Genomic DNA, 26183 nt, shown 5'->3' with positions numbered 1-26183 from the left:
TTCATACAAGTGGTTCTCTTTTCTCCAAAGGTCTCTTTAATTTTCCTGTAGGCAGTATCTATCTTATCCCTAGTGAGATAAGCCTCTACTTCCTTACATTTGTCCTCTAGCCATCCCTGCTTAGCCATTTTGCACTTCCTGTCGATATCATTTTTGAGACGTTTGTATTCCTTTTTGCCTGCTTCATTTCCTGCATTTTTATATTCTCTCCTTTCATCAATTAAATTCAATGTTTCTTCTGTTACCCAAGGATTTCTACTAGCTCTCGTCTTTTTACCTACTTGATCCTCTACTGCCTTCACTACTTCATCCCTCAAAGCTACCAATTCTTCTTCTTCTGTATTTCTTTCCCCCATTCTTGTCAATATTTCCCTTATGCTCACCCTGAAACTCTGTACAATCTCTGGTTTAGTCAGTTTATCCCGGTCCCATCTCCTTAAATTCCCACCTTTTTGCAATTTCTTCAGTTTTAATCTACAGTTCATAACCAATAGATTGAGATCAGAGTCAACTTCTGCCCCAGGAAATGTCTTACAATTTAAAACCTGGTTCCTAAATAGAATCTATATGATACCTTCCAGTATCTCCAGGCTTTTCCATGTATACAACCTTCTTTCATGGTTCTTGAACCAAGTGCTAGCTATGATTAAGTTATGCTCTGTGCAAAATTCTACCAGGCGGCTTCCTCTTTCATTTCTTACCCCTAATCCATATTCACCTACTACGTTTCCTTCTCTCCCTTTTCCTACTATCGAATTCTAGTCACCCACGACTATTAAATTTTCGCCTCCCTTCACTATCTGAATAATTTCTTTTATCTCATCATACATTTCATCAATTTCTTCGTCATCTGCAGAGCTAGTTGGCATATAAACTTGTACTACTGTCGTAGGCGTGGGCTTCGTGTCTTGTCTTGGCCACAATATTGCGTTCACTATGCTGTTTGTAGCAGCTTACCCGCACTCCTATTTTTTTATTCATTATTAAACCTACTCCTGCATTACCCCTATTTGATTTTGTGTTTATAACCCTGTATTCACCTGACCAAAAGTCTTGTTCCTCCTGCCACCGAACTTCACTAATTCCCACTATATCTAACTTTAACCTATCCATTTCCCTTTTTAAATTTTCTAATCTGCCTGCTCGATTAAGGGATCTGACATTCCACGCTCCGATCCATAGAACGCCAGTTTTCTTTCTCCTGATAACGATGTCCTCCTGAGTAGTCTCCGCCCGGAGATCCGAATGGGGGAGTATTTTAGCCCCGGAATATTTTACCCAAGAGGACGAAAAATGGTTCAAATGGCTCTGAGCACTATGGGACTTAACATCTATGGCCATCAGTCCCCTAGAACTTAGAACTACCTAAACCTAACTAACCTAAGGACATCACACAACACCCAGTCATCACGAGGCAGAGAAAATCCCTGACCCCGCCGGGAATCGAACCCGGGAACCCGGGCGCGGAAAGCGAGAACGCTATCGCACGACCACGAGCTGCGGGCCCCTAGAGGACGCCATCATCATTTAACCATACAGTAAAGCTGCATGCCCTCAGGAAAAATTACGGCTGTAGTTTCCCCTTGCTTTCAGCCATTCGCAGTACGAGCACAGCAAGGCCGTTTTGGTTAGTGTTACAAGGCCAGATCAGTCAGTCATCCAGACTGTTGCCCCTGCAACTACTGAAAAGGCTGCTGCCCCTCTTCAGGAACCACACGTTCATCTGGCCTCTCAACAAATAACCCTACGTTGTGGTTGCACCTACGGTACGGCTATCTGTATCCCTGAGGCACGCAAGGCTCCCCACCAACAGCAATGTCTATGGTTCATGGGGGAGGAGGGGGGGGGGGGGGGAGAGACCTGTCCGATGCGCTGCGCATTCTCAAGACTGATGATGAAGCTTGACGAACAGAGTCTAATACCATGCACACAGAACGTCCATCACTGCTCATCAGTGAGAAAGACAGAAAAGATTGCTACAATGATTTTTCACCATACAAAAGAAGAACTGAGACTATTAATGTAATAGTATCACTTCATTTTTGTCGTCATAGTGATTATTTGTAATGCCGATCTTATAAACAAGTGTAATGAAATATACTATGTAAACTGAAGGTGGAGGGATTGAAAGGAATTGGAAGAAATTATTGATGTCAGCTGCATCAGGGCTCTATGTGGAATCAGCAGCAACGAGCGAAAGTGTGTGGCGGACCAGGAGTCGAATTATCACATGCATATTAGGCAGTTGCGTTAACCCCTGCCCCATCTGGACACAGTGTTTACCGCAATTGCACTGATTATCTCGGGACGCCTCGCAGTCGACTGACACTCCCATCATGCTCCACCTATCCGCAGCCCCCTACACTTTTGCTTCTTTGAGATTCCCGTAGGAGGTCGAACGTAGTTGTGCATCCGCACTGAAGGTGGTGAATTCATTGCCCATCGAGGTAAATCAATTCAATGAATCGTGTCTGTTCCTTCGGACATGTCCAAAATTGATTCCTGTCGGTGGGCCACGAATCTTCCACCTTCAGTGCATCATTCGACATCCTGCAGAAATATCAAAGTAGTGAACATGGAGGACATGGACAGTGGCTGCATATAGGTGGCACACGATGGGAGTGTGGATCGGCCAGGAGGCATGCCAAGCTAGTTCGTGCAACTGCAATACACATTGTGTCTGAATGACACAGTGATTAATGCAGATGTCTAGTAAACAGGAGATCCCACGTTTGAGTCCTGGACCTGCACACATTTTCACTCGTTGCCGCTGCTTCCGCTGTGTACTAAGTCAGTTGGAGACCGGGCCTCGTGGTGAACTCACTGGGTGGCCATACTGCACGGAATTGTTTAAATAAAGACTTATGTCCAAGTCCTCCCATGAATCCTTAGGCGGAGGTGGCAGTCGGGTGACTGAGGTTAGTCCAAAAGTCCTTTCTATCGCGCCATTTTCTTAGTTTAGTAGAGATATACGAATTGACATTTGTTTACCACCAAAATTCAAACTTGACAGTGGTTCATAGGAATAAGTGTTGGTCGGGTGACTTAGATTAAACCAAGTGGTCTATCTTCCCATGGGGTTTTCTTAGGTCAATAGAGATAACTGTGGTGTGATGCATTATCCTGTTGGAATTTGAACTTCCCGCCATTTTTTTCTGGAGGAGGAGGCCGTGGCACTCTCCTACCAAAATTTAAACTTCCCACAAAAATTCGCCATCTTGAATGACGTCATGGCGCCATCTTGAATGATGTCATGGCTGCCAACTTGGATGACTTGAACTATTGCCAAGTCTACACACCGCCATCTTAGATGACGTCATCGCCACCATCTTGGTTACATCTGGCAACAATGCAGAGTGTGCTCGTTATGCCCTTGCCCAAATACTGGTGGTACCTACACCAGCAATGATTGTTGCCTGATAGTAAGTGATGTGTGTACTAAGTTTGGTTGAAATCATTCCAGTGGCTTAGGGGGAGATGTGGGAAACACACATACAGATACAAACACACACACAATCACAAACACATATATACACATGGATTATCAAAAACGTAGGTATCTGTGGCTTGTTTAAGGTTGTAGTTGAGAGGGGGAAGTTAGAGAGGGCAGAGGTACAGTAATCTCCTCTGTAGGAATCAAAATCGGCTCTGAAAACAACTATTGTGTGAAACGTAGCTTGCTCTGTTCGTCCATGAGACCCAGACTCGGTTTATTCGAAGGAACATAGACTGAACAGATTTCAAAGAGAAAAGAACCGCGACACATGTTTATACCTAATTTCATTGCTACAGTTACGCTTATCTTTCTTGTCAGTTGTCGACATGTTTTGGAATCGGTAATAGTCCTATGACGACGGAGCAGCTGTAAAGCCCCTAGCGATAGTGTATCTTCATGCTGCGAATTTGAAAGGAAAATGTAAGTACATTACTCATAAATAAAATTTTTTTCTTCAGAAATAAAAAATACTGCTATATACTTTTCATTGTAATAGCTTGGATACATTTTCTGCAATGTTTAGTTACTTACAATGTATTTAGGTACAGTTTGCCAAGACTGGAAATGATGTAATATTACTAATCAGTAATCAGATGCAAATTACACATTTCGTACCAAAATTTAAGATTTCTTTTGACTGCAGACTGTTAAGGCAAGAGTGCTCACATGCCAAACTATACTCAATTGTAATGCTAACACAGGCCGCATTGCTCACTTTTTTCACATAATTAAACTCCGTACGACTTCAGTCCCGTTAGGAGACATAGTTTTGAGTGATGCCTCTTTACACCTCCTTTGGTTTTCGTTTTACTTGTCTTGAGGGCTATATAGTGAAAGATCGGCAAGTTAGATAGTTTTCAACATATCTCTTACTCTTTCGTTCGACGTAAGACTATTTAAATCAAATTCAGTAGGCCTCTGTATTGTGGAAATACATATTTATATAACGTTCTACTTCTAGGAAGCTTGTTATCCATAAATATTTAATTAAATGAGAAATATTATTGCATGAATTTTGTTTCTCGTCTAAAGACGGGACATTTATGTCCCGAATGACTTTCTCGAAACACCAAGACACTCATGTGAAAACCGGGACTGCCCCAGAGAAACCTGGACGTCTGGTCAGCCTAAGGAAACACACAAATTAAATCACATTAAAATGACTAGAACTGCTTTCCAAGTCTTTATTCTACGTCAGTGCTTATGTGGGTGTGGGAGGAGACAATGAGTGATTTCATCGGCAGCTAGGTGGTGGCGTCGACAAACTCGTAGCAGATCTGTCGGTGGCAAATGTTAAAATTCTCTTCTCAGGTGCATCGTCAGCTTGGCGGTAATATCATTCTTCCGTCATCTTCATCCAAGTACAGGCCGGTCGGAAGCAAGTGGTTTTATTTCGACCGAAGTTCATGTGAATACGATGATAACATTTCAGGCGCATTATGCAGTTATTGATTTCAAGTACACAGTTTTGAAACAATGCAAAATTCACTACAAAGTGAAGTTATAGTTCGTCCGCTTTGGAAAACGCGTCACATTCGCGAATTCACAGTCTGGCGAATAACTTTCAAATGTAGAAAATTGCTTAACTTTTTTTTCCTAATGTGTAGGCTTACACACTACTTAATCTAACGTAAGCTAACTTACGCTAATGACAACACACACACCCGTGCCCGAGGGAGGACTCGAACCTCCGACGGGGGAGCCGGGCGAACCGTGACGAGGCGCCCAAGACCGCGCGGCTACCCCGCGCGGCAACTGTTTTTACAACGACTGTTAATGTATTAATGCACGTGAAACCTCATTAAATTACAAATGGAAGATCTTAGAAGCTGACCGTAAGTTTTCCTGAAGTTCCTCGCTCGAGCATCACAGCATGATACAGGGTGACAGTTATTCAACTATATGAAAAAAAACGTAACTTAGTTACAAACTACGGCGTGCACACACTTTATTCAACATGTAAACGTCACTACAGATATGTGGATTTAGGTTATGAGATGTTCGATGTGCCTGCCATCCTTGGCGATGATGTGACGCAGGCGAATAGCGAAATTCTGCATTACCCGCCCCGCTGAAGTGTTGGAACATCGATGCTGTCGATGACCTCCTGAATGTCTCTTTTAAGCTTAGCAATGATTTTGGTGTTATTGCTGTACATCTTGTCTTTAATATAGCCCAACGAAAAGGAGTCGCATGTGTTCAGATCCGGAGAAAACGGCGGCCAATCGAGGCCCATGCCAGTGGCCTCTGGGTACCCCTGAGCCAGAATGCGATCCTCGAAGTGCTCCTCCAGGACATCAAACACTCTCCTGCTTCGATGTGGTCGAGTTCCGTCTTGCATGAACCACATCTGGTCGAAATCAAGGTCAATTTGGATAATGGGCATGAAATCATCTTCCAAAACCTTCACGTATCGTCCGGTAGTCACCGTGCCATCAAGGAATATCGCACTGATTATTCTGTGACTGGCCATTGCACGCTACACAGTCACCCGCTGAGAGTGAAGAGACTTTTCGATCGCGGAATGCGGATTCTCAGTCCCTCAAACGATCCAATTTTGCTTATTGACGAACCCAACCAAATGAAAGTGGGCTTCGTCGCTAAATCAAACCTACTAATTCGCAACATGCCCCGCGGCCAACCGAGCAGTTTCAAAGTCATAACGCAAGCCGTTCAGAAGTTATGACGATTTTATTTCATATAGTTCAATAACTGTCACTCTCTATTAAGGGCTGACGGAGCTTCGGCTTCGATAAATCTGTCCATCAACCGAACAGCGAAGAGTAACTCACAGCGGAACGGAGGCAAGTTTCCCACACGGCACCAATCACACATCCAGCACGCCAACCGTGAGGTGAGAGACTGTCAGAGACATTAAGCAACCATTGTATCCGAAACAGTTCCGCTGGTCGCTGTTTAAAGTTTACAGTGGCCACCACAGCACAGTGGTCAGAAAAGGAAATAGGTATAACATCAACCGCAAGAATTCTGCCACATAAACAATCAGATAAATAAAACTTGTCGATGTGCTTGCAAGAGATGGAGTTAAGAAACGTGTATCTAACCAAGGTGGAATATTTCTGCTCCCACACATCACGAAAATACATCGAAAGACAAATATTATAATGTCGGAACTGATCTGCTAGGAGATAAGACACAATTGCTATCGCCACCTAATGTCAGACACCGAGGACTCTTGCACAAAAGACAGACAACCTCCTCTTTGTAAAACAGCGAACGCGCCACTGCATACCCAAACCATACAGTGCATGTAAAACAACCAAGAGCAGGTAAACGGACACACCGTATCGCTCCACCAGAATCGAGTACATCAATATCGACGGTGAGTATACCCCCACACCCGTCGTATATTCAGGAGCCACATTAATAACAGTCTGAAATCCAGCGAGAGCAAAACTGGTGAATAAAACTTCTTGTAAAACAAGAATTATAAACTGACGTAACGAAGCCAAACCTAAACCTAGTTCAATTCCATTAACATTTAGGGCAATAAAAGTGTAAGTTTAAGTCTTTTGATCAGAATGAGAAACACGTGAAAACGGCAACAAAAAAAGAGAACTTATTCGACCTCTCGACCGTCACAATCCGTCGCTCTATCTATCAACGGGTCTGAGGGAGGTAGGCCACTGCCACGTCCTGCCTTTATGTTTCTATTTTCTGACAAACTGCCTATTGGCTTCTGTCTCGGGTTCTTCGGCCGACGTTCATCTAATGATTTTTCTGACGTTTCGCCAGCACGAGTGGCTGGCATTGTCAAAGCTTCACCCTTCATTGCCGGTGGTGAACTGGAGGCGAGCTCGCGGCCGCAGCCTATATGTACCTGGCGCGCCAACGTCCGAGGGCTTCTCCGCGGTCATTTCCGGTGCGGTTCTCTTCTTGACATGAGCTTAAAACCTGCGAAGATCCCGACACACAGTCCCCGCCCACCCCACTTAAGCTCCACCACTGATCAGCAAGATGCTCCGCCCAACCGGAGCAAAATGATACTCATCGTCGCAGATATGTTACTCCTAGAACGAGAACTAGAAAATGAACAATTTCCAACGTATAATGCACAGACTTTAAGTTTCAAGTATTAATGTAAACGTTTACAGACACGACTACCATTATAACTGTATGTTATTGATGAAGTAGAAGTGTCTATAACTTAAAATGGATTTCCGGTACCTAATGCTATTTACAACAAGCGGAACAAAAAATCACGAATGATTTAAAATAATAAATGAAAGCGAAGTACAAACGTGCTGTCTGTTAATTATAATGTGAGCCAGTTATCATCAAATTAATCGCTTAATATGACATGATCTTTCGGGAAAACTACACTTTGCAAATAATGTGGTTGGAGATGTTACGTATGTCGGTAATAAAAGCTTACGATGCCGCAGATGGCAACAGAGTTTATTTCTTTTATTCATCCAAAAAAATCTTTCCAGATTATAAGACACAGAACAAACACAAACCAAAACAGCACAGTAAAAATACTGTGTTATGTCAGTAGAGAGATAAATGTAAGCTTTATCCACCAAACAGCTTGCACTATTTGCATTAGCTTCACTATCTTGTCTCTAGTCTCTGTTCATAAAATGTAGCTTGACTCATTAGACCTAAAGAAATGAACAATATAAAAATCATACTGATAACAAAAACGTTATGAAGACAGTCGTATTTACCACACGCAAATGCAGGTACTGTTTCCGGTCTTCCGTTGTGAGGGAACTATAGGGGGTGGGGTGAGGTCCCGTTCGTGAGCGAGGTATGGGGGTGGGCTGAGGACCCGTCGTGGGCGAGCTGAGTGCGGGGTGAGTGTGGCAGGGAGGTAGAGTGGGGGAGGATCCTCGCTGGGATCTTCGCAGGTTTTAACGTTTGCTCTCTTCTTGCTACCTGCGACGGTCGTTCGCTGCAGTACGGGAAGCCAGGATCCGTTTACCTTAAGGCTTTCCTCTTTCTTGTTGAAACTGTTCGCGTGTTTTTGTATTTCTACGGCTTCTCTGAACAAGCGCGTGTGATAGTGCTTCTCTACAGCATTGAGGCCTCCATGCCAACATAACATTTACCATGGAAGTAGAAAAGGACAAGAAACTGCCATTTCTAGATGCGCTGGTCACAAGGGAAGGCGAAAACCTGGGACACAGCGTGTATCGAAAACCGACACGCACGGACCGATACCTGCACAAACTGTCAAACCACCACCCGAGCCAGAAAAGAGGCATGATTAGTACGCTCGTAACGAGAGCAGGACGAATATGTGAGCCGCAACACCTCAAACGAGAAATGCAACACCTGGAAACTGTTCTCAGGAGCAATGGGTACTCCACAAATTACATTAGAAGTGTAACAGAGCCCAACACTCGGCGAAGTAAGGAACCAGAAAAAGAAATGTCGGGTACGGCCTTTCTGCCATACATTCCCAGAGTGACGGACAGAATCGGCCGTACATTGCGCAAACATGGCGTAAAGACGATTTTCAAACCGACAAGGAAGATCAAAGAGTGTCTTAGATCGGCGAAGGAGAAAAGAGACCCACTTGCAATGTCGGGAATATACCGCATACCATGCACATGCGGAAAAGTTTATGTCGGAATGACTGGACGATCAATTAACACCAGGATCAAAGAGCACAAGCGACACTGCAGGTTGGGGCAGGTGGAGAAATCGGCCGAGGCAGAGCACGCACTGAATGGGACCGACCACGTAATAAAATTCGCCGACACGGAAGTTCTAGCTGTAGAGAAGCACTATCACACGCGCTTGTTCAGAGAAGCTGTAGAAATACAAAAACACGCGAACAGTTTCAACGAGAAAGAGGAAAGCCTTAAGGTAAACGGATCCTGGCTTCCCGTACTGCAGCGAACGACCGTCGCAGGTAGCAAGAACAGAACCGCACCGGAAATGACCGCAGAGAAGCCCTCGGACGTTGGCGCGCCAGGTACATATAGGCTGCGGCCGCGAGCTCGCCTCCAGTTCACCACCGGCAATGGAGGGTCAAGCTTTGACAATGCCAGCCACTCGTGCTGGCGAAACGTCAGAAAAATCATTAGATGAACGTCGGCCGAAGAACCCGAGACAGAAGCCAATAGGCAGTTTGTCAACAAGTGGCCACGAAAGCCTTAACAATTTTCTATTTTCTCCTTGCAACAGCGTGATCCGGCTGGAACCGTTGTTTGTGCCGACCTGTGGCAAGCTACCCTCCGCCGCTGGTGAGATGGGAGGATCGTTCACTGTGTCCAATTCAGTCACTGCCAACCCTGAATCGGAAGCTGTGTGGACAGGAGGAGGTCCCAGCGAAAGTGGCCAACCCGTGTTAACAAGTCAATCAGATGGCAGACCGGGCGTCACCACAGACAGATCTTGTAAAAAAGAAACCGACTTCTCTACGAGCAAGGAAATAGAGTCACCATCGGGAGTACAAACCAATGGAGCAACGGGGTGCTGAGGGTCAACTGGTGAAACGAACAAAACAGACGACAAGCGTATCGACATCAAGTGTTCCAAACTCTGGAGTGTTTCAGAGGAAACATCCGTGCAAATCGAAGGAGCAATACAATCTACCATCTCAAATCTCGGCTCAGTAGTCCTGACTCCATCCGTACCATCCAGAGAATCAGCAGTTACGAGGTTAAAGGGAGGGGATATGGGGAGGGGGGGTGGCAGGACAGGGGAAACGATATCAGCAACGTGTGCGGCGCCTCTTATTTTGGAACTCTTGAGCATCAGAACCCGTCTTTGGTCGTAACGGCGGAAAATCAGCTGTAGTTATATTCCGTCTGGTGGGCGTTAATAGCAAAAGATTGTCCAGCTCTTGATTCAGTTCCATTGGAGATGAGGTCCGCCACAATTACCTTGAGCCGCTGTTCAAGAGAATATCGCAAAATAAAACCCTACTCGGACAGCTAGTACGAAGACGACCACTCCCGCACAAAAAGCATGTCCCCACCTGGTCTCTGTATGTAACGTGTATGCGCTAACCACATACTCGTAAATGAGATGGGATGTTCTGTTTCACCTGCATTTCTACAAAATGAACCCCCTGTGACACTGAAGTCTGTGCTAGCTGGACCCTAGTTTTTGACCTCACTATACTTAAGCAAAACTTCTTTGAGGTATAGACATGTTGAACACACGTACATTCTTATGTTATTGTCAGCGTTCGCAAGGAGGACTGTACTGACTCATCTGTGTGACAGAAAGGAACCTGAGAACCAGGTTTAAGTAGTAAGTTTTCGGCGTGTAAGGAATTAAATCACAAATGTAACAAAGAAATCACAAAGTTCAGTGTCAAAATACACTGTGTGTACCGGAACCGAAGTCAAACCAAGAGAATCTAGCACCCAGTCGTGGATTTCCAGAGAACTGTGCTGCACATGACAGGTCGACTTATCAAACGAAAAACGCACTATACCTTTACGTGGAATATACATGGACGCCATGAAAACAACAGAGACGGACAATGCTATTACCGAGAGCACACTTGAGCACAAAGACGAATTCAACGTGCCGGCCGAGGTGGCCGAGCGGTTCTAGGCGCTACAGTCTGGAAACGCGCGACCCTTACGGTCGCTGGTTCGAATCCTGCCTCGGACATGGATGTGTGTGATGTCCTTAGGTTAGTTAGGTATAAGTAGTTCTAAGTTCTAGGGGACTGATGACCTCAGAAGTTAAGTCCCATAGTGCTCCGAGCCATTTGAGCCAATTCAACGTAGGGTATATACTCACTAAGTCCTACCTATAACACGCCGCAAGCGGAATTGATACCACTGAGCTATAAATGCATTATGCTACAGCTGACGACATTTAGACGCCTGTTACCACTCTTGACTCCACATACCAAAATGAAGTGCCTTTACAAAGCTGCAATGCTACGAATGACACAGTGCAGTTTTCTTAGTGTTTTTATATTGCGCGTCCTTTTGCTTAAGAGTCAAAAAGGTGTTAATCTTTCTACCACACTCACTTTTATATGTATTCTTTACTATTTTGGGCAGATCTGCACAACCCGTAATTCAATTGGCTTCGCTGTAACATTGTCCGTAACTCAAATTTCAGCCACAGACATTTTTTGTGCTGTCAAGTATGCAAACATTGATCATTATTTCTTGCAAATGCAAAAAATGTAACACTAGTTACACAAATGTGTTCACAAGTTGTTAACAGCCACTACAAACAATACATTTTAGTAGAAAACAATGAACTAGAATCATCCTCTCACTCCAATGAAAATTTCAAAGCAAACAGTACACACTCCCATGCTTGCATCGTTGGATATGGCGGAAGTACGTTCTCAGTGTGCCATTCAAAACAATATACAAATACAAACTTCTGTGTAGAAAATTTTTTCTGTGTAATACTACCTATCACAACAACTATGTATTCTGTTACTGAGACTACAAAGCATACTCAGTGGCAAGAAGCAACAAAAATGGCTCTGAGCACTATGGGACTTAACTTCTGAGGTCATCAGTCCCCTAGAACTTAGAACTACTTAAACCTAACTAACCTAAGGACATCACACACATCCATGCCCGAGGCAGGATTCGAACCTGCGACCGTAGCGATCACGCGGTTCCAGACTGTAGCGCCTAGAACCGCTCGGCCACCCTGGCCGGCAAGAAGCAACAACATTCAAAGTAGAATTACATAGATGTAAGAAAGTTGGATATCGATTCTGTCAAAAGCTGCTAACATGCAGTTCTCCAGTAAATGCGAGTAAGTACAAAAAATGGATGCAAAGAAAAATAAAGTAGCATACGTGCGATATACTTACAGTGCACCGAAATCAAGCAGTTAATGCACAGACTTGTAAGTGGGAGAAAATATACGTGGGTCCACAGAAAACCGTGCAGTGAAATTATCTTTTGTTTTATACTAAACAAAAACAAATATGGGATCATTTTCGCCATCAGTATTACAGATGCCAGCAAACACGAAGCAGACTATGAGTAACATACTTACAATACAATTCAGTAAGTGCAATACTCACATGAAGTCATAATCAGGAACACAATGCAATGAAACCAACCTCTTTTTAGTATGAAACGAAAACAAATATGGAGACTTTAATTTACTCAATAAGAAATTGAGCTGATGAAGGATTGATAAGCTTACAGCGCTCCAAGGTGTCCTGTCATGTAACCAAGGTTGTGTTACTGGGAGTTCCTATCCAAATTTCACCAACCACCTCGCCCCCACAGATGCTCACTCCATAGATGTCACTGCTCTGTAGTCTGCGACACTGAACAATGTGCTCTTCTTGCTATTGCTGGCTATCATGTAAGTTGTAGCTCTAGTCGGGGTAGTGTATGTGGCTGCCACAACAAAGAGTCTGCTGTCGGGCAGACGAGTTACTCGTGTGCTCAACATGAAATACAAAGAAACAGACATGTGTTAAGTACATGGTATATGTAATAACATAACACATGAACGACAAATATATAGTGCATACTGAACTCCAACGTACACTAACGAGCCAAAATATTAAGATTATTGCCCACTGGAAGAGTAAATGCCACTTGATGGCGTTGTGGGGAAGTTACAGGATGAGAAAAGTATATAAGCACAGCATATATGAGTAGAGAATCATTCTAGCAATGATACAAGCAGCAAATGGTGAAGACGACTGCCATAGGCGCATTTGACAAAGGGCAGATTTTATGATCTGGTGCCTAGAAACAACCATCTCAGAAATGGCGAAGCTGATCAGTTATGCCTGTGATCTTTTCGTGAGTGTCTACGGAAAGTGGTTGAAGGATGGTGAAATGACGAGTAGGCGACAAGGTGTTGGAAAAGGAAACAAGATTTGGTTTACTGTCCCATCGATACCAAGGTCATTAGAGATGGAACACAAGCTTGGATTGTATCAGGGATGGGAAGGGAAATCGGTCACGTACCTGGACCAGTTTAGGGAAATCAGAGAAAAGCTAAATCTTCATGGCTTGTCGCGGATTTGAACCGTCATCCCCCTAAATGCGAGTCCACTATGCTAACCACTGCACCACCTCGCTCGGTACAAGGTGTTGGAGATCCAAGTGTTATCACAGAACGTAGGGTTGTTGGCTCAACTTTGCTGGAAAGCAGGACAGGTGCAATCTGTGGCACAACTGACAACAGAATACAATGTCGGTACAATTGTTTTGGAGCACACCGTACAGAGCACATTGTTGAATTTGGGGTTCCGAGCAGATGATCGATGTGTATTGCCATGCTGACCCAACTACATCATCCATTATTGTTGTCGTTGGCATCGGATCATCGAGGCTGGACCGTTTCTATTGACAAACACGTCACCTGATCGGGTAAATCATGTTTCTTGTTATGCTGTGTGAATGGTCATGTGTAAATACGCAGTGATTGAGGCCAACGGCTGCTTGACACATGCACCACGCCACACAGGCAAGCTTATGGGGACAGTATAATATTGTGAGGGACGTTCACCTGGTCTTACCTGAGATTTGTGGTAATAAGTGAAGGCACCGTAACAACCGTGGAGTACTTTAGCATTATTGAACCACCTTCATCCCTTCATGCTTGATATTTTCCGCAATGGTAATGGTTCAAAATGGTTCAAATGGCTCTGAGCACCATAAAGACTTAACTGCTGTGGTCATCAGTCCCCTAGAACTTAGAACTACTTAAACCTAATTAACCTAAGGACATCGCACACATCCATGCCCGAGGCAGGATTCGAACCTGCAACCGTAGCGGTCGCGCGGTTCCAGACTGTAGCGCCTAGAACCGCTCGGCCACTCCGGCCGGCCAATGATAATGGTATTTTGCAGCACGATAACTGTGTGTGTCACGAAACAAGAATCGTGCTATGTTGATTTTAAGAATGTGGTAGTGAACTTAAGTTGATGTATTGGCTATCACCTTCTCTTGATCTGAACCTGATGGAATACATCTGGGATGAGCACTAATGACATCGCCGCTTAGCGCCCTAAAGCACTAATCGTCATCAACATCTGGGATTCTAATAGACGCCAGATCCGCGTCCGCAAACTACCAGCCCGCAATTTACAAGAATTGCGTGACAGCACAGAAATGTGGTACCACATCCTTCCAGTAATCTACCAAGTACTTTTCGAATCCATACTACACTACTGGTCATTAAAAGTGCTACACCGACAAGAAATGCAGATGATAAACGGGTATTCATTGGACAAATATATTATACTAGAACTGACATGTGATTACATTTTCACGCAATTTGGGTGCATAGATCCTGAGAAATCAGTACCCAGAACAACCACCTCTGGCCGTAATAACGGCCTTCATACGCCTGGGCATTGAGTCAAACTGAGCTTGGATGGCGTGTACAGGTATAGCTGCACATGCAGCTTCAACACAATACCACCGTTCATCAAGAGTAGTGACTGGCGTATTGTGACGAGTCAGTTGCTCGGCCACCATTGACCAGACGTTTTCAATTGGTGAGAGATCTGGAGAACGTGCTGGCCAGGACAGCAGTCGAACATTTTCTGTATCCAGAGAGGCCCGTACAGGACTGCAACATGTGGTTGTGCATTGTCCTACTGAAATGTAGGGTTTCGCAGGTATCGAATGAAGGGTAGAGCCACGGGTCGTAATACATCTGAAATGTAACGTCCACTGTTCAACGTGCCGCCAATGCGAACAAGAGGTGACCGAGACGTGTAATCAGTGGCACCCCATACCATCACGCCGGGTGATACGCCAGTATGGCGATGACGAATACACGCTTCCAATGTGCGTTCACCGCGATGTCGCCAAACACGGATGCGACCATCATGATGCTGTAAACAGAACCTGGATTCATCCGAAAAAATGACGTTTTGCCATTCGTGCATCCAGGTTCGTCGTTGAGTACACCATCGCAGGCGCTCCTGTCTGTGATGCAGCGTCAAGGGTAACCGCAGCCATGGTCTCCGAGCTGATAGTCCATGCTGCTGCAAACGTCGTCGAACAGTTCGTGCACATGGTTGTTGTCTTGCAAACGTCCCCACCTGTTGACTCAGGGATCGAGACGTGGCTGCACGATCCGTTAGAGTCATGCGGATAAGATGCATGTCATCTCGACTGCTAGTGATACAAAGCCGTTGGGATCCAGCACGGCGTTCCGTATTACCCTCCTGAACCCACCGATTCCATATTCTGCTAAAAGTCATTGGATCTCGACCAACGCGAGCAGCAATGTGGCGATACGATAAACCGCAATCGCGATAGGCTACAATCCGACCTTTATCAAAGTCGGAAACGTGATGGTACGCATTTCTCCTCCTTATACGAGGCATCACAACAACGTTTCACAAGGCAACGCCGGTCAACTGCTGTTTGTGTATGAGAAATCGGTTGGAAACTTTCCTCATGTCAACACGTTGTAGGTGTCGCCACCGGCACCAGCCTTGTGTGAATGCTCTGAAAAGCTAATCATTTGCGTATCACCGCATCTTCTTCCTGTCGGTTAAATTTCGCGTGTGTAGCACGTCATCTTCTTGGTGTAGCAATTTTAATGTCCAGTAGTGTACGTATAATCGCTGTATATTGCGTTCCAAAGTTTGAGCAATACGCTAGTAAGCAGGTGGTCATAATGTTTAGGGTCATCAGTGTGTGTTAGTACGACGATGTCCACTCACTTTAACCACTTAGTTAAGAAGTATAGCAGCGTGATAAGTTCTCGCACTTCAACTAAGTGTGTGTGTGGGGGGGGGGGGGGATGTATGGTGGGTTGGGGGGAGGGGTGCGCGCAGTATTGCTCAGGGTATCTGTTGAGTGGACTGATGCCACACTGTTTTCTGTTGGCAGAACTGGCTGATGACGGTTCATCGCTGTCAGCGTACGAGAACTTGACCAACTCTCTGCGAGACACGGCGTCTGTGAGCAGCGCCTCCACCGGCTCTGGCGGGCGCTGCGCGGCCTCGGAATGCGACGCGGACGGCGTCATCACCATCCGGCTGGGTGCCGACCCAGACCAGCCGCACGCCGACGCCGCCTCCATTGCTTCCGCTGGCTGCCACTGTGTCCACGGCGGCGCCACTGCCGCGGCCGCTTCCGCTCCGCCTCACGAGCCCTGTATTACTCTGGAGGACGCTTCCCAGTCCGAAGCCTGATGCAATCCGCTGCAGCAGACATGTATTTCCCAACGGGGAACCACCTTCCGCACCGAGTATTGGAGTAGGGGCAAAATAATTCCGGCTAATCGCAGCGAAAACCCTAAACGAACCAAATCAAAATAAACTCCACCATCACATTTTATCTGTTCGGTGACACTTTACGAGGAGCAAATGCAAGGATCTCTACCTAAACAAGATGTTCAGCGCCAGACACCCAAGCCTTCCGGCCAACCACGACGTTTTTCTTTTTGCCTCCTGACTACAACCTTGGGGCCACGAGTGTAACCAGAATGCAAGACACAATTCTTTACGATTCTGTCTTCACATGCACTTACTGCACCAGATATTCCAGATTTCTGGTGTACCATAAAATTAACTGTTTCGAAACCAGTGCAAGAAACGGTCACAAATTGCAGTACGTTACAAGTAAAACTCCATTTGCAGGCAGCACGTCAGTTTTTTTTATTTTATTTATTCACTCGCACGCATTTCGCCCTTTCTTAACAAGGCATTCCTAGTGTGTGTGCCCTGGAATATTATGTTGCCTTTTCGTTGTCGCATATCGGTTATAGCTTGAAAAACACTTAACGAAAGGTTTTATGTAGTAAATTGAAAAGGTATTGACAGTAAAGCGTCTGATTTCTTAACTGAAAACCATACAGCTTTCCATCTTGTGAAAAAACGTTTGAAAGCTTCTACGTTTTCGTGCAATCCCTGTGTTTTCCTAATACAACATTTTAACTGTCATTTTCGGTGTCCAGCGTCTCATTTGCTTTTATGCAAGCTGCCAGCTTCCTCTTTTTTGATTGTATGTGTGTTGATCTAAGTTGGAAACATCTAACCCTTACAAGGAAGTCGCATTGTATACATCGAAAATGTCTGTTGAAGTCTCATATTACGAAACCATAGTGACTACACGAAAAATGGAGGCTTTCAACCGTTTTACACATGAAGGACAGATGCACGGTTCCCAAAGAAGAAATTAGTCGCTTTACTGTAAGTGTCCTTCCATTTTACCATATAAACCTTCCATTAACCGTTTTTTAAATCTATGACCAAAACGGAACAACAGAAACATCATGTAATATTGCAGGACACCCACTAAAGACGCCTTGTTAAAAAAAAAAGTGAAACGCGTCTAGGCGCATGAATTAAATAAAAAATTCAAAAAATTTATATGCAGCGTGCAAAAGACTTTTTTCTTGTAAAGTACTGCAATTTACATACAGCTTCTGCGAAGTGCAAGGTTATACAAAGTGATATACACTCTTTCAAATGATTGTAAAAAGCTTTATATTGAGCCAAGATATTACACGATTGTTCAGGAAGTTTTTCATATCATATCCACAAATATTCAATCTGTGAACCGCTAGCCATACGGCACACGCTCAGTCTATAGTGCAATTCGACTCATACTCGCCCCAAAGTGTCCGAATCAGTGTCAGTCACAGCTGCCCTGATACATCCTACATCCACATTGTTCGGCTGTGGAGATGTGAAAATAGTTTCTCTGTTGTAATCGCACTTGGAAGAATGACACGGTGTCAGATCGCAAGAACGCGGGGGGGCCATGCAAGCAACTGGAAATGCAAGATCATGCACGACCATCGTCGTGGTTGCTCAGTATCCGACAACCCGTGTATATAGTTCTGGGCGTGCGGTGAAGTAACATCTTATTGAAAAATTAAAGCATAATTGTCCTCCTGTAATTGCGGCATGAACCACGCAAAATCCTTCTTTAGTCCGGCAGCCATGTTACCGGAGATCGCCGTAACAAAAAAAGTCTCAGGTTCTTTTACCATACATATAATCATTTAATTCCTTACATAAATACAAACATTTTTTACAATCACTTGAAGTGTCTAGATCATTTTGACTAACTCTTTATCGCCACCACAAGAAACTTGAAACGATCACTGATAGCCTGATAAAAAAAAATCGATTCTTCTTTATTTTCACTTAACTTTCACCCTTTCATTCCGTAGTTGTGCAAAGCAGCGTCATGAGATGCCGCAAAAGTCGACAAATTTGATACTTTATTAATTGAAACTTTAAAAGTATGTATTACTCATAAAGTGAAGTGTCCCAAATAGTGCAGATGCGCGTTGACCGAACTTGATATCCTTTGCTTAGACACACCACTGATAATAAAAATTACAAATGAACTACAAAAGTCCTCTTTAGGAGTATACTGATATTAAGATGAGCTAATGCACGTATTTCTCAGTCCAAAACAAAGTAAATTTTTTTGTCTTTTTTAAACAGGCCTACTTCATACCTGAATGTTGCCATTCAGTATCCAGAAAACAAGCACTGCAAATATGACAACGTATTTCTCTCAATAGGACATAAAATTGTCAGTTTGCTGCAGGTTATACGCAGTAAAGATACGGAACACACCAAGTATTTCACTTACCTTTTGCTGGAACAAGACCACAAGAAAAGTTGAAAATACTTGGTCTATATGAAGAATGAATAATCGTGGTTGTAGAAGAATCGTCCAGTTAAATGTTGCAGTACTGTGTTGATCTGATAGAGCCCTGATTCAAACAGTTTTACAGTCAGTGAAATAACATTTATTGACTTTTTTTCTTTTTTTTATTCGTCTTGGATTTGCTGAATCACACTGCCAAGTGCTTGATAGAAATATACAGAGAAATCATCATATAAATTATTTAAACAATGATTTAAATTATTTTAAAATGTCGTAATAGATTCAACACTTATAGCCAAGGAATCTTGATACATTAACTATAGCCAACAAAGAATCCAATAAAGAAAACTAACCAGAAATTGAGAAGCATATAATTGGAGATTAGAGTGATATGAAAACACAAAGAGCAGCAAATTTAATAAAAACTCGTCACTATTTCGTATAAAATAAAAAAGTGTATTTATATATCTGAGGATCTGCAAGATACAATAAAACTGCAGCACTTGTTCGAAGTTTCGCCAACTTTTGCAGTGAGCGGTTTTGTTGGGCTCGGGCGGAACTGGAGGAAAACAGCAAATGGTTTACAGATCGTTCTTCTTTCTTCTGGCAGTCGCATAAAGAGTTATACTTTATGCCTGATCTTCGACCATAGATACTAGTAGACTGGCCTTGCTGTGCAGAAGCTATACGGCTGGTGTGGCTCCAACATAAACCACGTGACTGTTGGCAAAACGTGGCGGGATTTCAAATCAGCGGTCTGCCATCCTATGTTTGTATCGGATTTTCCTCACATTTCTCAATTGACTGCCAAACGCTTCCAACAAAAACTACTTTCTTATTTGTGAAAAATTATGCCAGAACTACATTTGACCTGGATTTGTTCAAAGTACCATTTATAAAATCTAACAAATACATCGAACGCCACTCTGGTGGGCAGTGGGACGAAATTACTATAAACTATCAATTATAGTAAAATGTCGTTAAAATTCTTTTAAACAGTAAGAGTGGGCTCGTGTCAAAACTTTAAACATTGTATTCGCCACGTTTCGAGCTTTAGTCACTTATAAAAGAAAATGGGCTGTGGGAATTATGTCAATTATAGGTGTCAAAATTGTTTACTTTAGGAGCAGGTCCATTTTAGAGTATCAATTTTAGGTGCACTTCAAAGGTTCAGTTCCCACTATTTTTACAAAAGTTTAAACTATTAGTTTAAAGAAATGATATTTTAGATGAAAGGTGAGACTTTGCAGTTTCAGAAAATAATTTTGGAGCCTAGGTTTAAAAATGACAGACACTGTAAATACAAATTATAGATATACATTGTAAATAATAACTAACCTATCAAAATACTTCTCCTCGAAGTGCTTCGAGCAAAAGCGCATATGTGCAAACGGCTTAAAGTTTTTCCGTTTCAAGGCCTGTATCCAAAGCTGCCTTCGGTTGTCATCCTTACAGAACCTATGAGTAGGAACGAGAAACAGTTATACTTACTTCTGTAACCGAATCATCACAGATACTTTCCAAAATGTAATATGAGTCTGAGTTTACAGGCATCACTTTCAACACTTTAATTTACGTGATACTCTGTTTCAAGTGTAAAAAACATATAAAAATCACTTCAGCAGATTTCAATAAACGCGTCTGCACTATCTTAGACACACTTACACGTGAAATGTAATGCCATTTCCCCGACAAAACGCTGAGTACAACCATAAGCGCAACACGAAACAACCATGTTTTGCCAACATTCACGTGACTTCAGCCCAGAGATGTTGGAGCCACGAAAATGACGTCAGGGCCAGTCTATTATATTTATAGTCGAAGTGCCTGCCCGATGCAAGTGGGAACGAGTTGAGCTATCGTTTGTTCGCAGTCATTCCACGGTAGTTAGCTTCCTGCTCGCTGAAATTTTTCGAAACCTGTGGAGGTGCTGCTAATTATTGGTTACCTTTAGGGTATACTGGAAGGCGTCAGTCCTCTGTTCATTCTTCCTCGGCGATTTCCCACATCCATAACTAGAAATAGGATGATGGTGGGATGAAGTTCATTACAGGGTCCGAAACAACGGCCTCCTTCGCCACATGGTCCACCTTCTCTTTGCAAACCAGTCCTATATGAGCTGGGGCGCATAGAAAGGAGATTAACGAGGAATAAATAAATGATACTAAGTAATATACAGATCGAGGGAAACTTTTTGGATAAATGTGGCGGATGACACAGACGACAGAAATGTGCAGGTGTGCTAAATCTTTTTGCCAAAAGCCCAGAGTTCTACATCCAAGTATGTAGAGATCACTGAGCTAATGCAACATTTACACATCTTTGACAGAAATTCCTTAATATACGTTACATTCCCCGCCATTTTATCATCCCAGAATAGCCCCTGAGATAGAGATCTGCGATAATAGTGTGCAGCGCTCTATATCCTTTCTGCTAAAGTACTTGGTTACCCTCACTCGAGACTGGAAAAGGCATACGTGCAGTGGAAGCGTTATTTGGGTGTCTAGTCAGCACCAGACAGTAACTTATATTCCAGGAAGATGTTCTGCCCCTACGCTCAGCTATCAGTTAGAGGCAGTGGTTGAAACCCTAGTCGAATAGTAACAGTTTTCTTTCTTTGGTTAAACATTTCATATGTTGTGTGAGCAACCGTCTTTTTTTTTGCCAGAAAGGAAATACACCACCATCTTAAAAATAGAGATTCTTGCCGTCTACACTGTTACAAGTCGTGATAATTCAAATGCAAATTGCAGTGAATGAATGCGGAAAGAAGACAAAGCCTCTGTTACAATCATTCACTTACGTCACATGCACTGTAAGATTTTACCAGTGGAACACGCACTGATATGTCCGTCCTGAACAGTTTTTAAAGTCTTATAGAAAAATATATGCTATTTCACATGCTGGATCTGCCGCTCGCCGTTCACTGTTATATGACTAGTCACTGACACTTAAAAGTGCACCTCAGCAACACTAATAAGTTCAATATTCATAGATATGTCGAATTTCATCACTATTTTCGATCGATAACATTGTCTTGAGAGTATAAAATGAAAATATATACGAATTATTAATATGCTTTAATTTTGTAACAGACTTTTATATTTTGTATAATATGAAATATTTATTTTATAAGAATTAAAATTTTGTAACAAACTGTATTCTTCAACAAGCAATAAAATGAGAAACTACAGTTCGTCTATATGGATGCCGTCCTAAAATAAGATGGGAAATCAATTTTCATTAATTATCACCTAAACACAGGAAGCATCTCAACAGTGTGCTAATAACTGTCAGAAATTTTAACAGAAATTGAAATTTCGCCATTTCATAACTGGAAATCTGTTTGAGAATCCTGACATTGATTAAGTAATGCTGTAGTGGTCAACAACAACTGGAGACCGCCTTATGGCCTTATGTAAACTTCCATCAGCTACACAAATGCAGTAAAGATGGGAAGACAACGAGAATCCGTGTTTCATCTACTCTGATTGTTTCTAAATTTAGATATTAGTAATAGCATATAGTTCTGGTTCTGTTTTTTGCAGGATGCTGTCATCAAAGTGTAACTTTTAAAAACAATCAGTGCAGTGGTCCACTAGTACTTTCTACTCTTCCCCTTGGTTAAGACATCTCACTATTTTATACACCATAAATTGTTGCTGGGATGAGCAAAGAGCTGGGATGATATTTATATTTAAAAACGGTAACAGAAATATGCTAACTCATTTTGTAGGTATAATTCCACAGACAGAGTCGTTTAACGTAGTAGAGCCACGTCCAGCATGGCGTAATTTTAGATCCGAAAAGCTTACATGAGAGAGGAAGAAGTTTATGAAACACCTTGTATAAATTACACTCCTGGAAATTGAAATAAGAACACCGTGAATTCATTGTCCCAGGAAGGGGAAACTTTATTGACACATTCCTGGGGTCAGATACATCACATGATCACACTGACAGAACCACAGGTACATAGACACAGGCAACAGAGCATGCACAATGTCGGCACTAGTACAGTGTATATCCACCTTTCGCAGCAATGCAGGCTGCTATTCTCCCATGGAGACGATCGTAGAGATGCTGGATGTAGTCCTGTGGAACGGCTTGCCATGCCATTTCCACCTGGCGCCTCAGTTGGACCAGCGCTCGTGCTGGACGTGCAGACCGCGTGAGACGACGCTTCATCCAGTCCCAAACATGCTCAATGGGGGACAGATCCGGAGATCTTGCTGGCCAGGGTAGTTGACTTACACCTTCTAGAGCACGTTGGGTGGCACGGGATACATGCGGACGTGCATTGTCCTGTTGGAACAGCAAGTTCCCTTGCCGGTCTAGGAATGGTAGAACGATGGGTTCGATGACGGTTTGGATGTACCGTGCACTATTCAGTGTCCCCTCGACGATCACCAGTGGTGTACGGCCAGTGTAGGAGATCGCTCCCCACACCATGATGCCGGGTGTTGGCCCTGTGTGCCTCGGTCGTATGCAGTCCTGATTGTGGCGCTCACCTGCACGGCGCCAAACACGCATACGACCATCATTGGCACCAAGGCAGAAGCGACTCTCATCGCTGAAGACGACACGTCTCCATTCGTCCCTCCATTCACGCCTGTCGCGACACCACTGGAGGCGGGCTGCACGATGTTTGGGCGTGAGCGGAAGACGGCCTAACGGTGTGCGGGACCGTAGCCCAGCTTCATGGAGACGGTTGCGAATGGTCCTCGCCGATACCCCAGGAGCAACAGTGTCCCTAATTTGCTGGGAAGTGGCGGTGCGGTCCCCTACGGCACTGCGTAGGATCCTACGGTCTTGGCGTGCATCCGTGCGTCGCTGCGGTCCGGTCCCAGGTCGACGGGCACGTGCACCTTCCGCCGACCACTGGCGACAACATCGATGTACTGTGGAGACCTCACGCCCCACGTGTTGAGCAATTCGGCGGTACGTCCACCCGGCCTCCCGCATGCCCACTATACGCCCTCGCTCAAAGTCCGTCAACTGCACATACGGTTCACGTCCACGCTGTCGCGGCATGCTACCAGTGTTAAAGACTGCGATGGAGCTCCGTATGCCACGGCAAACTGGCTGACACTGACGGCGGCGGTGCACAAATGCTGCGCAGCTAGCGCCATTCGACGGCCAACACCGTGGTTCCTGGTGTGTCCGCTGTGCCGTGCGTGTGATCATTGCTTGTACAGCCCTCTCGCAGTGTCCGGAGCAAGTATCGTGGGTCTGACACACCGGTGTCAATGTGTTCTTTTTTCCATTTCCAGGAGTGTATATATGGAAAAATAATTAATGATAGATAAAATTCTATATCAGGCAACCAGCAAAAAGCTAAGGAACAGATACTGTTTAGAAAAGGTGAGTCATACAAAAGCGATGTTTTTCACAGTAATTACTGCTGCTCCTTGCAGTCACTGATTAAAAAAATCCTTTGGTAGATGTAAGAGACTTATCCTTGGGATATTTTGATTAAACAAGCATAACCTCTCCATTTAGTAGACATCATAAAAAGCTTATATAATGCGACTAAAAGAAATTAGAAGTATGAAACTTGTTATCTGAAGAATATTGCATCAGCTAAGAAGTATATCAAGGCTGTAGCTATCTGCCTTACGTGTCAATATTTACGCTGATGATGTAATTAAAGAACGGTAGTCAGCAGCAAGCTTAAAAATTAAAATAAATGAAAGAATCCACTTAAGAACTATCCTTGTATAGTCCAATGGAATTTGTGTTCTTCAGGTTCATATTCATCAATACACTAACATAGTTTGAATCAGTTCTTGGTTTCTCCTCGGGTGTCAGTATAGATTTTGTTGAAAGTGACCAAAAGCTTTCTCGAAATCTATGAATCTCATTCAAAGCAGTGATTCATACACATTACACCTTTCCACAATTTGCTTCATGGTTTACAAATTTTCTATTGTTCTGTATACACTTCCTCCGCCACCCCATTAAACTCTAAAGATTCTTCTGTGTCGTTATTGACAATTTTGCTGAATGTCACATACATTTTAGAGAGAAGGAAGATACCTGTAGGTCAACTGTTCTTTTTAATAGAACATTTATAGCATCATCCCAGTTTTGTGGACTTGCCTTTGTCCGCAAACATTGTAAAACAGTTTTTTAAGGTCCTTTTGTACTCTATAACGGAAATTTGAATTTTTAATATTTGGCGATTTGTGTGGCGGTCTACGCAGCTTCTCTGCGCCAACAAACTTTTACATTATTTCGTTCACGAGTCCTTCAATTTCGTAACACTATATCTATCGTCTCCTCTGAAAGTCCTGGAAAGCTTGCTTCGTAATAGTTATTAAAACTCAGGTAGTTTATATACTTCAATGAAAAGGCCGAATTTCCTGCTACTGCGTCCATGAACACTGACTCGGTTTCATTTACGTATAAATTTTTGTCCTAAAACATAACTTTAATCACCGAAACAACAAATCCGAAAGATAACTTTAATCTCAGAGACAGCAAACGCTAAGTGGTGCCATTTTCAGTCGACAACAGGTGGTTATAATGAAAGTGCATCTACTCGCAGAGGTCCAATGTAGGTTGTAATTATCGTATAGCAAAAAAACTTGGCAGATATTCTAATGCGTTAATGTGGAACCAATTTACTCTGGAAAAAAGTAGCTCAAATTTTCGCCACCAGGTGCAAGTCTGGCGCTGTGAGTGCAAGAAAGACGTATAGAAATGTTACCATACATAATGGATTAGGAACGGGACGTGGGCAGAAAAGGTCAAACGAGTGAGATAAGCACAATGTTGATTTTATTATTAACCACCACTTGCATAGTTTGTTCAGTCTGAGCATCGGAGACGTCGACAAGAAGCTACATGAGTACAACGACATGATCAACAGTTGCTCGCAGCAGTTTCGGTGGAATCTGAGCAACGTGTTCCTCTACACTGGCCTTTAGATCAGATAGAGACCGGACGTGTCTCTCGTAAACACTTCTTTTAGATATCCCCGGAGTCAAATGCCTGGAGATAACACTCTGGCGGAAGGTTGCAAAGCAGAACTTTCACTGAGCGAGCGACGTGGAGTGTTGCCCCGTTTTGCATGAAAACAGTGGTTTCCACATAGTTGCACTCTTCCAAAGCAAGAATCAAATGCTGTACAAGGAGGTGTCGATAA

The 26183-nt window shown here is 43.5% G+C and overlaps 1 protein-coding gene across 1 annotated transcript in view; it reads left to right on the top strand.

The window, feature by feature from the left end:
- The window catches only part of LOC126160875 (uncharacterized), a 391851-nt gene extending 371746 nt beyond the window's left edge, over window positions 1-20105 (top strand). The window contains exon 9 of the mRNA XM_049916935.1: window positions 16292-20105. Coding sequence (XP_049772892.1) covers window positions 16292-16596 — 305 coding nt within the window. The 3' untranslated portion in view covers window positions 16597-20105. The remainder of the gene's footprint in view (window positions 1-16291) is intronic.
- The last annotated feature ends 6078 nt before the right edge of the window (window positions 20106-26183 follow it).

This window comes from Schistocerca cancellata, chromosome 2, assembly GCF_023864275.1.
Source record: "Schistocerca cancellata isolate TAMUIC-IGC-003103 chromosome 2, iqSchCanc2.1, whole genome shotgun sequence".
In the NCBI taxonomy this organism is placed as follows: domain Eukaryota; kingdom Metazoa; phylum Arthropoda; class Insecta; order Orthoptera; family Acrididae; genus Schistocerca; species Schistocerca cancellata.
Note: the sequence above shows the minus strand (reverse complement) of the source record. Positions and strands in the feature narration are given on the sequence as shown.